At 41.2% G+C, this 17,493-nt stretch overlaps 1 protein-coding gene across 1 annotated transcript in view; it reads right to left on the bottom strand.

The window, feature by feature from the left end:
• LOC124778420 (nephrin-like) overlaps positions 1–17,493 on the bottom strand; it is a 159,389-nt gene that overhangs the window by 99,130 nt on the left and 42,766 nt on the right. Inside the window, exon 5 of the mRNA XM_047253642.1 lies at positions 8,663–8,808. Within this exon, the coding sequence (XP_047109598.1) occupies positions 8,663–8,808 (146 nt within the window). The remainder of the gene's footprint in view (positions 1–8,662; positions 8,809–17,493) is intronic.

The following is a 17,493-nucleotide window of genomic DNA, read 5'->3' as shown; positions in this document are numbered from 1 at the left end:
GATGATGCTGTCATTTACCGTCTTGTAAAGTCATCAGATGACCAAAACGAATTGCGAAATTATTTGCATAAGATATCTGTATGGTGCGAAAAGTGGCAGTTGACCCTGAATAAATAAAAGTGTGAAGTTACTCACATTAGTACTAAAAGAAATCAGCTAAATTTCGATTATATGATAAGTCACACAAATCTGAAGGCTGTAAATTCAACTAAATGCTTAGGGATTACAATTACAAATAACCTAAATTGGAACGATCACAAAGATAATATTATGCGTAGAGCAAACCAAAGACTGCGATTCATTGGCAGAACACTTAGAAGGTGCAACAGGTCTACTAAAGAGACTGCTTACACCACGCTTGTCCGCCCTATCCTGGAGTATTGCTGTGCAGTGTGGGAGTCGCATCAGGTGTGACTGGCGGATGACATCGAAAAAGTTCTAAGATGGGCAGCTCGTTTTGTATTATCGCAGAATATGGGAGATAGTGCCACAGACATGATACGTGAATTGGAGTAGCAATCACTAAAACAAAGGCGTTTTTCGTTGCGGCGGGATCTTCTCATGAAATTTCAATCACCACTTTTCTCCTCCGGTTGCGACAACATTCTCTTGGCACCCACATACATAGGGAGAAATGATCATCACGATCAAATAAGAGAAATCAGGGCTCGCACAGAAAAATTTAAGTGCTTGTTTTTCGTGCGCGCCGTTCGAAAGTGGAACGGTAGATGATGATGATGTTTGGTTGTGGGGCGCTCAACTACGCGGTTATCTGCGCCCATACAAATTCCCAACCTTTGCTCACTCCAATCGTGCCACTTTGATGAATGATGAGGACAGCACAAACACCCAGTCATCTCGAGGCATGTAAAAATCCTTGACCCCTGTGGGAATCGAACCCGGGACCCCGTGCTCGGGAAGCGAGAACGCGACAGCGAGACCACGAGCTACGGACAGGAACAGAAGAGAGACAGCATGAAGGTGCTTCATTGAATCCTCTGTCAGGCACCTTATTGTGAATAGCAGAGTAATCACATAGATGGAGATGTAGATGAAGATGAAGACATGTTTCACATTAGCGAAGATGAACAAGTGCTTATAGCTGTTAAGGTATGCGTTTTAGAGGTCATGTTTACAGCACTTTTGTGCTTTGAATAATCGTTCCTGTCCTGTCCCTTAATACTGACCATTCCTACTGCGACATCTTGCATATGCGGAAGTTGGCCTCTCTTCGTTACTTCTTGTGCCACAACATGATGAAGTCCGAAAATGACTACTAAAGATGACAGATGACTGAGCTGACATATGCAGACTGTGATGTGTGCTTCTTAGTGAGCAGAGTGGCAAATGCAATTACAGCAGCTTTATTGAAATGCGTCAAGGGCGCTCATACACGCATATGGCAAATGGCAACACGGTTTTTAGCACCTACATGTGAGCTGAAGCGAGAATGATAGCCACGGCAATTATAATAACTGCGTGTAGTTACACTGGGTGTCAAATATTCCGAAATGGTATTTACAAATTCCACAACCATACGCATTATCCTGTATCTTTGATACTTGGTAGCTAATCACTTTATTGTATATCTGAACTATAATTTACAACTCATTTATCAAGTCATGCTTTTGTGTGTGTATGTGTGTCAGCAATATCAAAATAATTAACAACGGAAGCAGCTTTTAGACCTGCAAATCCAATTAGACGATCTTCTCTGTAATAGGTGACGGGCACTCATACAAATGATGGAACTGGTGCGTTGACATGAATGTGCAACGGGGCCTCTAATTGGTCTGAGTTTCTGAAATCATAATTCTCTTCGTTCAGCTATGTTGAATTTGGTGCTGAATTCCACTGGATCAGAAGTTGTTCAAAAACGTATAGGAATTTTGCTAACGCAAAGTGCGAAGAGTATAGTCATTAGTTTAGTTTACATTTTAGGCGCAAATTTCGGGCGAGGGTAGGTCTTTATTTTTTGACTAGACTTCAAAGCTCAAAGTTAAATTAATTCGTGCCTGTCATACAGAGTTTAGGTAGTTAATTAGAACTTTCGAAAGTAAGTTTAAAAGTTTGTTTACATTAGCGTTTAATTACGTGGTAGTGCAGGCTACGAAACTTCAGTGATCTTGTGCCAAGTTATTCTCTGTTTTGTGTAAATTTTCTGTAAATTTTTGTGTAAACTTTTCTATCAAACCATATGTGACAAATGTGGTGGATGCGGTAGAAATCTGAAGGATGGGGTGTTCTATGAAGACTGGAGGTCATGATTTCATTGGGGTGAATGTAGCGGCGAGGAACCGGGGGTAGATAATGAGGCTCTTCCATGACAATGTAGATTATGTAGAAAGGACAGAAAAAATAGCTGATCATAAGAGAAAGATTTGTGCCCTTCAGGCTGAAGTAGAAAACGTGAATTTGGAATAATGTAGGCTAAGGGAGGAAAAAGAGATGGGGTACTGGTAAATGGTAACAAGCAATATTTTGGAGTAACTCAACACTTAGGTAAAAAGTATTCACTGCTCAAAAGAAAGTGGTTAGAAAAATGGGTGTGGCTAATGGTCGGACACCTTGTAGGCATCTCTTTAAAAGGTTAGGAATTCTTACAACAGCCTCATAGTACATTTACGCAGTAACAAAATTTGTTCTGAACAACATGGGCCAGTTTAAAAACAACTGTGACATTCATGATTATAATACGAGAAGAAAGAAAGATTTACACTGACCTCTACTTAACCTATCTTTGGCACAGAAAGGGGTAAAATACGCTGCTGTAAAACTTACCAGATGAAATGAAATTTCCAACGGACAGCAGCAATATTTTCATGTATAAATTGAAATCATATCTCCTTGACAACTCCTTTTATACCATAGATGAATTGTTGTGTAGGAATAAATAAATCTATAGGTATAACATATGCATTTTGTGCCATTTGGGGGAATGGGGTAGGTAATAAAAAATTTAAGCCTTAAAAAATTTTTAAAAATTCATGTGTGCATTTGTTTTTCGCTTGACACGTTCCACATCATAACGGTTGCCGTGAGATTGATCAGTGGAACACGTAACTAACTAACTACTTTGATTACACAATGTCAGATACACCTGCCATAATAACAATTGAAGATCTCAGCTATAAATAATGGTAAGAGACAACGCGGTTGTTTGGAGAAATTACAGAGCAAAAGTTTCAACAAAATGTCATAAATAAGATAGTTCAAATACATCCATTACGATTTTTTTATTCAGTTTTTTTTTTTTTTCAAATGTTTCTGGATTTACGACATAGTATTAAAACTCTAAACTCTATCCAAAAATTTTTGCTTTAAAAGACGTCAAAGGGTACTTAACATTGTTTACTTGCAGACTGAATTTGCCTGACACGGGTTAAAATTCACTTGACAGTGTTTATTTATTACAGGGCGAATTAACGATACATAACTGCGAAACCTCTAAAAATATGCATTTAAAAGATCCAAATTGTTACAGGTAATGATACTACGATTTGCATTACCACGTTTTGAAATAATGGAGTACAAATATGTCAATAAGTAGTATGTGATGTTAAGGACGTCCCTTAACATTTCTGTCATCACACTGGTGTAAATCACGTGAACATTGGTAAGGGGCACAAATTAACGTTGTTTACTTGCTTAACTAATTATTCACATTTCCATGATTAGCAACACCGCAGAAGGTCATTTGCGCACAGGATCTTTATCTGAGCCGTAGTTATTGACATCAACTTCGTACTTCCACAGACCGTCCGTGAAAGCCATTAACCTCGCATGAAAACCGCACACGTCACTACTGTTAGTCACACGTTTTTGGCACTTACCACTAGTTACATGCACACACACTGACAATATTACCTATGGTGAGATTCTGGACTGTTCACTCGATTAGATCAAGTATGAAAGCAGCTTACCCTACTAGCAATCTGTGTTTAAATTTAGAGCTACTCTGGTACGAAATATTCCATGACTGCATCGCTAAGTTTCATGAGGACAATACTCAACGCCCGGCCGCGCGGGATTAGCCGAGCGGTCTTGGGCGCTGCAGTCACAGACTGTGCGGTTGGTCCTGGCGGAGGTTCGAGTCCTCCCTCGGACATGGGTGTGTGTGTGTGTTTTTCCTTAGGTTAATTTAGGTTAAGTAGTGTGTAAGCTTAGGGACTGATGACCTTAGCAGTTAAGTCCCATAAGATTTCATACATATTTGAACATTTGAACAGCTACGGACACGACAGAAATCGTTAACTATCGATACATTACTCATGAAAATTATCGTAAGAGACGTATCCAAATCATAATAGTACTGAAAGGTCAGTATCGATACCTTGAGCTATCGATACTTACCTTAGTTAAAAGATTAGAGTACATACAATCTATCAGCTCCAGTCTTTCCAGCACTGTTTTTAAAATCTGTTTGTGGCAGAGAGAAATAATAGATTTTCACACATTTTAATAGGCTAAGAAAAGCAGTAAATCGAGCAAGGGTTTTATTCACATCACAGATCGCAATGTTCAAAAATTTGGAAATTGAAATATGAAATTAAGGAGCACGTTATCAGAGAAGCAGCTGGCTGATACTCAAAAGAAATCAATTTAAATCTTACCGAAACTTCCCATTCTTCCTCCGTACAGTCACTCGAAATCAATATTTTATCCAATCGATTCGCTGATAGTCTATTACTTGACTTAGAAAATACACGCTTGGAGGACACCGATGTCGCTGAAATTGTCAGGTAGTGGTTGGCGATCTTACATAACTGGGGTAATAAAACCTCCATGTCTCCCTATTGCTCTGAAGGATTAGTGCGTTCTGGTGGCAAGGCTCTCTCCATCTTTTTGATCGGTCAGGGCAAGTTCGGAAGAGGTGAGTGCTGAATCTTTTTTCTTTTGTTCCTTCCGTGGTATAATGTCTTATAATAAGTTCACTGTCATATATCCTTTGAGAGAAGAATTAATATCTGGTTCGCTGTTGCTGATCCAGTGGTAGCAGCAACAATGTTTCTGATCTACGACTACAGCTACATCTACGTGAGTACTCCAGAGTTCACACCTAATTTCTTGGCAGAGGGTACGCAGAACTGTTTTCAGATTATAGTATTTGAGAAAAATTAACACCTACATCTTTCTGCACGAGCTTCTAATTCTCTCATCTTATTACGATGGTCGTTTCTCCCTATGTAGGTGGGAATGAACAAAATATTTTCGCATCCGAGGAGAAAGTTGGGGATTGAAATTACGTGAAAAGATCTCCCTGCAATGAGAAACGTCGTTATCCGGATTTCCAACCGAACTCCACTATCACATCCGTGACAATTTCACTCACTTTTCGCGATAGTACCAACAGAGCTGCCCTTCTTCGAAATTTTTCAGTATCTCCCGTCAATCCTAGCACGCAGCTACACTCCACAAGGTGGGGGACAAGAGTAGCATTGGCAGTCTCTTTCGTAGATTTGTTGCATCTTGTGTTTTGCCAATAAAACACAGTCTTATATTCGCCTTCCGCACAACTTTATCTATGTGGTCGCTGCAGTTCTTGCTGCAAAGAGGTCCTTTTCCTGATTCGGGGTAGAATGTAGAGCTGTACAATCCTGCGTAATCGAGTGAACACTATAGCCATGCTTCTAGCGTCCGGCGTTGAGTGTGTTCAAAATGTTCAAATGAGTGTGAAATCTTATGGGACTTAACTGCTAAGGTCATCAGTCCCTAAGCTTACACACTACTTAACCTAAATTATCCTAAGGAAAAACACACACACCTATATCCGAGGGAGGACTCGAACCTCCGCCGGGACCAGCCGCACAGTCCATGACTGCAGCGCCTAAGACCGATCGGCTAATCCCGCGCTGTCCGTAGCTGTGTTTACTAAATTTTGTGTCCTGTCTGCTCTGAATTATCACAAATTCAGCCTAACGACCACGAATACAAGTTGCTGACCACAATAATACCCAGAAGAATGGAAAAGCGAATTGATGATGTGTTAGATGACGTCCAGTTTGGCTTTCGGGAAGGTTAAGGCACCAGAGAGGAGGTTCAGACGTTGCGTTTGATACTGAGAACAAGACTAAGGAAAAATTGTTAGGATTCGTCGACCTAGAAAAGAGTTCGACGGTACAGAACGGTACCAAATTTTCGAATGTCTGATAAAAGTAGGACAAGACGGGCCATACAAAATATTTAGAGGAACCAAGAGGTACAATAATACCCAGAAGGACGGGCATTAAATATTTTGTAAAACAGCGCTACAGCCTTTGGCCCCTCCGTTCAATCTATACATCGAAGAAGCAGTGACTAAAATAAAAGAAACGTTTAAGGTCAAAGTACATCAAAGATAAAATTCGATGATTACATTGCAATCTTCTACATCTAAATCTACGTTATTACTTTGGTATTGACAATAAAATTCCTGACAGAGGGTTCAATGAATCACCTTCAAGCTGTCTCTCTACCGCTCCACTCTCGAATGGTGCATGGAAAAAAGAGCACTTAAATTTTTCTGTGCGAGCCCGGATTTCTCTTATTTTATCGTGATGACCATTTCTCCTGTCTAGGTGGGTGCCAACAAAATGGTTTTGCAATCGGAGGAGAAAATTGGTGATCGAAATTTCATGAGAAGGTCCCGTCGCAACGAAAAACGCCTTTGTTTTAATGATTGCCACTCAAATTCACGTATCATGTCTGTGGCACTATCTCCGCTAATTCGTGATAATACAAAACGATCTGCCCTTATTTGAACTTTTTCGATGTCTTCCGTCAGTCCCACATGGTATGAATCCCACTCCGCACAGCAATACTCCAGAATAGGGCGGACAAGTGTAGTGTAAGCAGTCTCTTTAGTAGACATGTTGCACCTTCTAAATCTTCTGCCAATGAATCGCAGTCTTTGGTTTGCTCTACCCCCAACATTATCTATGTCATTGTTCCAATTTAGGCTATTTATAATTGTAATTCCTAAGTATTTAGTTGAATTTACAGTCTTTAGATATGTGAGACTTATCGCGTAATCGAAATTTAGCAGATTCCTTTTACTACTCATGTGAATAACCTCACACTTTTCTTTATTCAGGGTCAATTGCCACTTCTCGCACCATACAGATATCTTATCTAAATCATTTCGCAAATCGTTTTGATCATCTGATGACTTTACAAGACGGTAAATGACAGCATCATCTGCAAACAATCTAAGGCGGCCGCTCACATTGTTTCCTATGTCGTTAATATAGATCAGGATTAACAGAGAGCTTACAACACTTCCTTGGGAAATGCCAGATATTACTTCTGTTTAACTGGATGACTTTCCGTCTATTACTACGAACTATGATCTTTCTGACAGGAAATCACGAATCCAGTCACACAGCTGAGGCGATATTCCACAGGCACGCAGTTTGGTTAGAAGACGCTTGTGAGGAACGGCGTCGAAAGCCTTCTGGAAATCTAAAAATATAGAATCAATTTGACATCCGCTGTCGATAGCACTCATTACTTGATGAGTATAAAGAGCTAGTTTTGTTTCAGAAGAATGATATTTCAGTGAAAGAGAAGAAGAATTAAAGGAGGTGTCGAACAGAATGAACAATGTGGTGAGTAAAATATATGGAGTGACAGTACACTGAAGGAAAACCTAATTGCCGGCCGGTGTGGCCGAGCGGTTCTAGGCGCTTCAGCCTGGAACCTCCCGATCGCTACGGTCGCAGGTTCGAATCCTACCTCTGGCATGGATGTGTGTGATGTCCTTAGGTTAGTTAGGTTTAAGTAGTTCTAAGTTCTAGGGTACTGATGACCTCAGATGTTAAGTCCCATAGTGCTCAGAGCCATTTGAGCCATTTTTTGAAACCTAATTAATGAAGAGCAGCAAAAATGAGATTAGTGGTAATTTTGACATCAAAATTGGCTACCCGAAGCAGCCAAAGTTGAGAATTTTGTTACCTTTAAAGCAAAGTATCGTATGACGGCTGAAGGAAGGACGAGTTAAAAAAGCATACTAGCACTGGCAAAAAGGGTATTCCTGGCCAAGAGAAGTTTTGTAGTATTAAACATCTGCCAGGATTTCAGAAATAAATTTCTAGAATGTGCGTTTGGAACGCAGCACTGTATGGTAGTGAGTCGTGGACAGCGGTAAAATAGGAAAAGAAAAGAATCGAAGTGTTTGAGAGAATGTTGAAAATTAAGTGAACAGATGAGACAAGGATTGAGGAGCGTCTCTGCAGAATCGGTGTAGAAAGGAGTATGTGGAGAACAAGAAGACAGAACGACACTGCATGGCATCATGGACGACTACTGTGGCACTACAGGTAGCTGTAGAGGGCAAAAACTTCAGAGGAGGCAGAGATTAGAATGCATCCAACAAACAATTCAGGACATAAGGTGTAAGTACTACTTTGGATAGAAGAGGTTAGCACAAGAGAGGAATTTGTGGGAGGCCCCATCGAACCAATCAGGTGTTTGACAAGCACCTCCTCCACCCATTCACACACTCACAAAAAAGAGAAACAAGAAACAGAGAGAGAGAGAGTAAATTTAAAAAGCCACACAAATTCAATCATGTGCTCTTTCTTCTACACTTTACATGCACAACAAGTAAAATTTCGTCACTTCCTATCCTTTTCAAAGGCCAGCAGTCTAGGACTGGTAGTAGTAGTGCTAGAGGCGTTCTGACCTGTGAGGTGGCGACGTGCCTGCCAGCGCGGAACCAGGAGATGGTGGCGGGGGGCCTGGAGCCCGCCGCCTCGCAGCGCAGCGTGTAGCGGCGACCCGCCTCCAGGGGGTCACGAGGCACCGTCAACCGCACCCACAGTGGAGACACTGCAACAACAGCACACTACTCGTCTCACATGACATACCCACTGCCATGATGTAGTGGGTCTGTATCAGTATTCCTTTTAGTTTACCCCCTTGGCTATGTCCTAATACTACTTGACACTGGTGTCAAAATAACATTCACAATGGACATTGTAATGTAACACATCAAGACAAACTAAGTGTAGAATACGATACAGCCTTTTAAGGGGGGCAGCACATCAAACGGGCCGACTTGGAGCAGGAGAGACACCACAGGACATTTCAATTTCTACTGTCTATACTTTTAAAAATAAATTCGTAAAACTTTGTCAGCATGACCAGGAAGGATTCAGAATTTACACTCATAGCAGTGGAAGTTCGAAAACATAATGAAGTAATTTTTCTACGTGTGAAATTTCATCATTTTTTTCACTTCCTAATGGCAGCATTTGTTGCTATAGGTACACATTTCTTCATAAGTAAGAGAGATTCTTCGATGAATTTTGCACAGCATACAAACCATATTTAAAGGTGTATGAAACTCTAGAATTGTCCAAATATATTAAAAACTGTGGTAAAAATTGAGGTAATTAACTATAAAATTTGTGTTTTTTTCTAAACATCAAGTTTAAAATAGAACAGTTCATTCATTTTTTCATAAATTAAATAAATTCTAGTTTCATACACCTATGAGTATGGTATGTACGCTGTGTAAAATTCATCGAAGAATCTCTCTAGCTTATGAAGAAAAGTGTACCTATAGCAAAAAACGCAGCCATTAGTAAGTGAAAAAATGATGAAATTTCGCACGTAAAAAAAATTTATTTTGTTATGTTTTCGAACTTCCACTGCGATGAGTGTGAATCCTGAATCTTTCCTGGTGATGCTGACAAAGTTTTATGAATTTATTTGTAAAAGTATAGACACTGGAAATTAAAATGTCCTGACATGCACTCCTGCTCCAAGTCGGCGCGTTTGATGTCCTACCCCCCTTAATAAACAAGTTGATCCAGTTAGTACAACATACAAAATTGGTTATTATTGATCCTTTTATTTTCCACTCACTGTGGCTATTGATTCATTATGTTATATTGTAACGGCTCCGCGTGAGCCGCTTATGGTTCTATGAATGTTAAGAGCAGTGTAGCCAACCACTGTGTAGAGCTTCAAATACAGCTACGTTGGGTCAGAGAGGCGTTAGTGGCGACTGGTCATCACCCATTGTGAGGTTGGTACAGGTAGAAGCTGCTCACACTTTCTGAGCCCTTCCGGTCGCTATGTGTGGACCCCGCACTGGAGAGACAATTAGGTTACTCTTCCCTAGTACGCTGGTGAGTACAGATGCTCTGAGATATTCTCTGTTTGCTGAGTTGAAATGTGTGAGAGCTTTGTTTGAGTTTCCAGTAGCCACTCTGGTGTGTGGCATTGATAATCATGCCACACCAACTAATTCAGTCAGGCAACGGTGTTGATTTCAGTAATACTGAGATTATTAGAAAAGATCTTTTGCACAAATGTAATTTGTGTGGACGAGCGGTGCCACCACATGTTGTACAGCTTTAATTAGTGTAGCTTACTACGTATAATGTGTTGTGTGCTTTGTGGAATGCTTGTGGTGAATTTAATTTAATTTACTGTCCAACTTTTATTTCATTCCCACAGACTTAGTAGCCCACACTCTGGTGCACCACGTGTGTTTCTTTGTACACCATGAGGCTCCAGTTCGATGTAAACACCTCTCGTGTTCCAATTGAAACCTCAGTTTCATGATGGAGTAGGTGTGTTCTTAATTGGTAAACTTATTTACAAAATTACGAAGGTGTACGGAATTTTAGAAGTAGACTTCGTTCCAAAGTGGACTTTGTTCTCTAAAACTGACCGTTGAAGGCAGCCACGCTATGACCTAGTGAGCTTATGTGCGGAATAGGGAAGCTTTTTCTAAATTCTACCTTTTGTTGTGTGAGCGACCAATTTGAACGTGGTATGTGTAATCTCGATATCATATCCAGTAATTTAGCAGTCTTGCCCCACATGTATCGGTCCAGATGCTGCGCTGTATAATGTAACATGTGTCGATGCATGTGCTACCGTCCCAAGTCACTATATTTTAACTTCTGTGTGTGTGTGTGTGTGTCACTGTTAGTGAGAAAAAAATGTGAATTATTGCTAAATTCTTTGTTATTACATCTCACAGCGCCATTCCGTTCCCTAGTCAGGATCCTTAAAATCAGCCAGTCTGCACCTCTTCTTAGCAATGTTTCAATGAAATTTATCCTCATTATTGTATATCCAATATATGAAGTGGTGTTTTATTAAATCATCAAATGATCTGTGAGGTGGCGCCATTTTATCAGTTTAATTAATTAATATTTAAGTAAATTTTGCCCACCAATCAGAAATTTTGTGTTTGGTGCTTGTTGCAAGCAATCAGACGTAGCCCCTACTTGCAGAGTCATTCTTGGTTCTTAGGGAATCAGTAGAGAGATGTTTTGCGTAGCTGATTTTACCCAAGGCTTCCAGTATTTAAAAGATGACAGGCATCATTCAATATGCAAGCATAATTATTATCCTTATCAAGTTTATAGAACCAACGTTTCTTTACAATTTAAACACTCTTGTATTCCTAGCAATTTCGTAATTTTAAATTGAAGCGAAAGCACGACACTGTACGAATTAAAGTTCTGGCACAAGTCTTAGTAACATGTTTAGTAAAGTAATCAGCTGCTTAACTGAAATCTAGTAAGTCCTTACTGTCAAAAACACAATGAAAGTTTCAAGTTAAAAGAGTATAAATTACTTAATTCTCACTAGAAAATCCATGTTTATAATTTCTCAAGTAGCCTGTGCTCTATTCCAATTATTCTGTAATTATTTTTTGTAATTATAATTACGCTAAAGTATTACTGCCAGCTATACTCGCAATGGTTTTGATCGTTAAGAATATATTTATACTCTAGTGCCTGCATTAGTGAGTGCTATTGCAAGCCAAGTCTAGGTCATATGAGTGCAAGCAAAAAATACAAAAAGTTGAGTGCATGAGAATAGTGCTGAGGCTGACTTTGTTTTGTGAAAATTCAGTCACAGATATTTAGAAGTTATTACATGGAGCATGTGAACATATTTGATGTGTTTGTATTTGCATCTGGAATACTGACCATGCTACATTATAGTGCCTAAAAATGCTTCACTGCACAGAACAGAATCAGTTGACTACTATCATTGGGTACTGAACATATGGTGTTATGAATTCAAAAAGAGCTGTCTGTCTCCATCCGCAATAAAATATAAAGCATCACGCTTCGTAATTTTCTAGAAACGTATGCCACTCAGATGCACATATTTTATCTGAATTAAAATTAGGGAGTGTTACAATACATACTACACTCCTGGAAATTGAAATAAGAACACCGTGAATTCATTGTCCCAGGAAGGGGAAACTTTATTGACACATTCCTGGGGTCAGATACATCACATGATCACACTGACAGAACCACAGGCACATAGACACAGGCAACAGAGCATGCACAATGTCGGCACTAGTACAGTGTATATCCACCTTTCGCAGCAATGCAGGCTGCTATTCTCCCATGGAGACGATCGTAGAGATGCTGGATGTAGTCCTGTGGAACGGCTTGCCATGCCATTTCCACCTGGCGCCTCAGTTGGACCAGCGTTCGTGCTGGACGTGCAGACCGCGTGAGACGACGCTTCATCCAGTCCCAAACATGCTCAATTGGGGACAGATCCGGAGATCTTGCTGGCCAGGGTAGTTGACTTACACCTTCTAGAGCACGTTGGGTGGCACGGGATACATGCGGACGTGCATTGTCCTGTTGGAACAGCAAGTTCCCTTGCCGGTCTAGGAATGGTAGAACGATGGGTTCGATGACGGTTTGGATGTACCGTGCACTATTCAGTGTCCCCTCGACGATCACCAGTGGTGTACGGCCAGTGTAGGAGATCGCTCCCCACACCATGATGCCGGGTGTTGGCCCTGTGTGCCTCGGTCGTATGCAGTCCTGATTGTGGCGCTCACCTGCACGGCGCCAAACACGCATACAACCATCATTGGCACCAAGGCAGAAGCGACTCTCATCGCTGAAGACGACACGTCTCCATTCGTCCCTCCATTCACGCCTGTCGCGACACCACTGGAGGCGGGCTGCACGATGTTGGGGCGTGAGCGGAAGACGGCCTAACGGCGTGCGGGACCGTAGCCCAGCTTCATGGAGACGATTGCGAATGGTCCTCGCCGATACCCCAGGAGCAACAGTGTCCCTAATTTGCTGGGAAGTAGCGGTGCGGTCCCCTACGGCACTGCGTAGGATCCTACGGTCTTGGCGTGCATCCGTGCGTCGCTGCGGTCCGGTCCCAGGTCGACGGGCACGTGCACCTTCCGCCGACCACTGGCGACAACATCGATGTACTGTGGAGACCTCACGCCCCACGTGTTGAGCAATTCGGCGGTACGTCCACCCGGCCTCCCGCATGCCCACTATACGCCCTCGCTCAAAGTCCGTCAACTGCACATACGGTTCACGTCCACGCTGTCGCGGCATGCTACCAGTGTTAAAGACTGCGATGGAGCTCCGTATGCCACGGCAAACTGGCTGACACTGACGGCGGCGGTGCACAAATGCTGCGCAGCTAGCGCCATTCGACGGCCAACACCGCGGTTCCTGGTGTGTCCGCTGTGCCGTGCGTGTGATCACTGCTTGTACAGCCCTCTCGCAGTGTCCGGAGCAAGTATGGTGGGTCTGACACACCGGTGTCAATGTGTTCTTTTTTCCATTTCCAGGAGTGTACATTCGACGCTGGTACGCTTTATAAAATTCGATAGTTTTATCCTAATTAAATATGTAATATAGCTGAATTACGATTGTTAGTCTTTAAACACCTGTGCTACAGCACAATCCAATGTATACACCAAGTGTTGAGTCAATTTCGTGTTTGATTTTAAATAAACACTCTTGCTTTTGGTGTACAAGAGAATCAAGTCTTTAAACTGTATTTAGCTTCTCGTTATGTACATGTGACTCTGTCTCTTCTGCTCACTGTTAGTATCGTTTTTTTATACCCAAAGATACATGTAAAGAAGTCTCTCCTACTTCGTGACATACGAATGTGGGGACTGACGCAATAATCTCTCCCTTCTCTGAATTTGCTAAGATGACGTGGCGCTGTTATTAACTATGTACGAAAATTATTATTGACGCTCTTGGCTGACAAAGTCCGTTGAATGAAACAGCTTTTCTGAAAAGTGCAAATAAATTCAGACTGATATATAAATTATTTCTTTGACATCTTATCACTCGTGTTTTGCAGCCCTCCACGACTTCCGCTCCTCCACTAACCTTTACAGCTTAGAGAGGCACTTAAACCCTATATCCTCAACTATTTGCCTCCCTAGTACTATAAAAGTTATTCCCTGATGTCTTAACAGATGTCGTATCATCCTGTTCCTTCAACTTGTCAGTGTTTTCCACATATTACTTTCCTCTCCGATTCAGCGCAAACTCTCCTCATTCCTTACCTCATCAGTCCACTTAATTTTCAGCAATCTTCTGTAGCATCACTTCTCGAAAGCCTCGAGTCTCTTGTGTTCAGGTTTTCACACTTTTTATGATTCACTGCCATACAATGCTGTGCTCCAAACGCGCATTCTTTCTCGTCTGTACAAATAAACGAACACTGCCTGAATGCCAAAGTAAAAGTAGTTAATCAATACGGTACCACCAACGCATATTACAATATAATTTGAGCTAACGGAATCTACACTTATATTGTTATCATACTCGTATGCTCGCATGACTTTGCTTGTTTACTAAATATGTGCTCTTGGCGGAATAAAAATAAATAAATAAAAGCCTACTTGGACCATGTTTTCATTCACAAAACACGTTGAGGCTGTGGTACGGCACAAAAATAATATTTTAAAGAATTGGCCAATGACATAGGTAATAAAGTAATACAGCCTAGATGGACCATGTTTCAGATCACAAAACAGTTACATACAACGCATGCAAACAGTGCTGACAACATAACACCACAACTACGAAATACACTGAAGTGTCAGAATTCACGGATACCTCCCAATATCGTGTCGGACCTCCTTTTGCCCGGCATAGTGCAGCAACTTGGAGTGGCGTGGACTGAACAAGTAGTTCAAAGTCCCCTGTGGAAATACTGAGCCATGCTGTGTCTACGGCCGTCCATAATCGCCAAAGTGTTTGACGCTGCAGCACCTTGTATACGACCGGACCTTTCGATTATGTAACATAAATGTTCGATGGGATTCTTGTCTGGCGATCTTGGTGGCCAAATCATTCACTCGAACTGTTGAGAATGTTCTTCAAACCAATCGCGAGCAGTTGTGGTTTGGTGACACGTTACATTGTCATCCACAAAAATTCCATCGTTCTTTGGGAACTTGAAGTCCTTGACTGACTTCAGATGCTCTCAGATGGTTGAATTGGAGCAGAGGACCCAGTCCATTTCAGGTAAAGACAGCCCACACCATTATTGAGCCACCACTAACGTGCACAGTACCTTGTTAACAGCCTGGATCCGTCGCTTCGTGGGGACTGAGCCACACTCGAACCATATCAACAGATCTTATCACCCGAAATCGGGACTCACCTGATCAGGGTACGTTTTTCTAGTCGTCTAGTGTCCAACCGATATGGTCACGAACCCAGGAGAAGCGGTCGTCTGCTGCGATTGCTCATTATTGCTTAATTTCGTCGCACTGTCTTAACGGGTATGTTCGTTGTACGTAAGTCCGACATTGATTTCTGCTGTTATTTCATTTAGTATTGTTTGTGTGTTACGACTGAAACTCTACGCAAACGCCGCTGGTCTCGACTGTTAAGTGAAGGCCTTCGGCCACTGCGTTGTCTGTGGTGGAAAGTAGTGCCTGAAGGTTGGTATTCTCAGCACACACTAGACAATGCGTGTCTCGGAATGTTCAATTCCCTAACGATTTCCGGAACATAATGTCCCATGCGTTTAGTTTCAAACTGTGTTAACCCCTGTCGTGGGGTCACAATCACGACGGAAACCTTTTTATAAGAATCACCTGCGTATAAATGATGGGCCTTTTGTGTCCTGAGTAAGCGATACTACCGACATTCGTATATGTTCTCAGCGTTAGCCAATGACTTTTTTATCCTCAGTGTACTTGTAATACCTATTTTCGATCTATTGTGCATCTGTATCGATATTTCCGTGTCAATTTCTAGTGTTGCTTATGTAGAGTGTTGTATCTATCACGGAAATTCTTTGACTATGTATAGATATTTTAGTTATGTGAACGATGTTGTTTAAACTATGCTTGTGAATTTAAATAACTAATGGAATGATTGTTATATAATGTACTGTAAATGACTTGGTCCACAGTTAGAGAAGTTAGGTTTGATTGTAAAATATGAGGGAAGCCACACAACTACGGAGGTAGCCTGGTGGAGTAGAAAAGGTGTGGGTGGCGCCCAAGTTGCAACTCGTCCTTTGTGACGGGTAAGAAGTCTGGGCGGAGCAGTGCTGTGATTAACATCTCGTTAGCAGTAGCGGATAATTGTGGCTCATATTACTGGAGATTTGAGACCAGAAGAGCTTAAAGGCTGTATTCATGTACACAGAGCTTCTGTGAAGTTTGGAAGGTAGCAGACGAGGCACTGGCAGAATTGAAGCTGTGAGGACGGGTCCTGAGTCGTGCTAGGGTAGCTCAGTTGGTAGAGCACTTGCCCGCGAAAGGCAAAGTTCCCGAATTCCAGTCTCGATCAGGCACACAGTTTCATTCTGCCAGGAAGTTTCAACTGTACTACTATCTTGAGAATCAGATAAACTAATAGCCAATGAGATAGCAAACAATAACATACCCGTCTCAGCAACCTTAAATGAACTATATGCAACAGTTTACGGAAGCAATCACTAACACATATACGACTAGTAGCATTACTAAATAGGAAAGCGCATGAAACGATTCTGATATAAATCACGGGGTCTGTTAATGATCATACTCTTTAACGTCAGCGCTTATTACAGGATATCCATGACTGCGCGTTAACCAATTTGCATTAGAATAGCTAACACAGTAAATATTTCTCCACAGAATCGAAATCTAACTACACTGGCTTTGAACGAGCCTTTGCTTTGCTTCATTATTAAGTATGTAAAACACAACAAACTATAATTCTTTAAATAACAAATGTGGTTCGATAAGCAGTCTTTAAACTATTCAAAATATAGCTGGCTGTGCAAATGCGAACACAACATTAATTTCAAATCCAACCACTTTCTCATGAAATGAACACTGATAAAACTTCACAAATCGGGTCAAAGTGTATAAATGCAACAATTAATAATCTTTTTCATTTCAAAGTAACTTTAATATTTTCAGGCAGCTTTTCAAGAAAGGCAAATTGTTTAAGAAAATAGCTGCAGACTGATTTAAAAGTGCACTGGAAGTGGAGTATTTCTCAAACTATAAAACTGAACTTTAAACACTGTAACTCCACACATTAGAAAGCAATCAAAACTGTTTTTACAGCTGCCAAGTAAGTCTTTGCATAATATATTAGGAGACTCGGAATTAAATTCACTAGGATATGATTCCTGTCCAGGTTTGTAATTTGGGATACTCAGGGGTGTAAGAGTTTTTAGCAACAACAAGATTATTATTAAAATCAAGCAAATCTCACAAATACGCGG

Source organism: Schistocerca piceifrons, chromosome 1 (genome assembly GCF_021461385.2).
Source record: "Schistocerca piceifrons isolate TAMUIC-IGC-003096 chromosome 1, iqSchPice1.1, whole genome shotgun sequence".
Taxonomy (NCBI): domain Eukaryota; kingdom Metazoa; phylum Arthropoda; class Insecta; order Orthoptera; family Acrididae; genus Schistocerca; species Schistocerca piceifrons.
The sequence above is the reverse complement of the archived record's forward strand: the minus strand, read 5'-3'. Positions and strand labels throughout refer to the sequence as shown.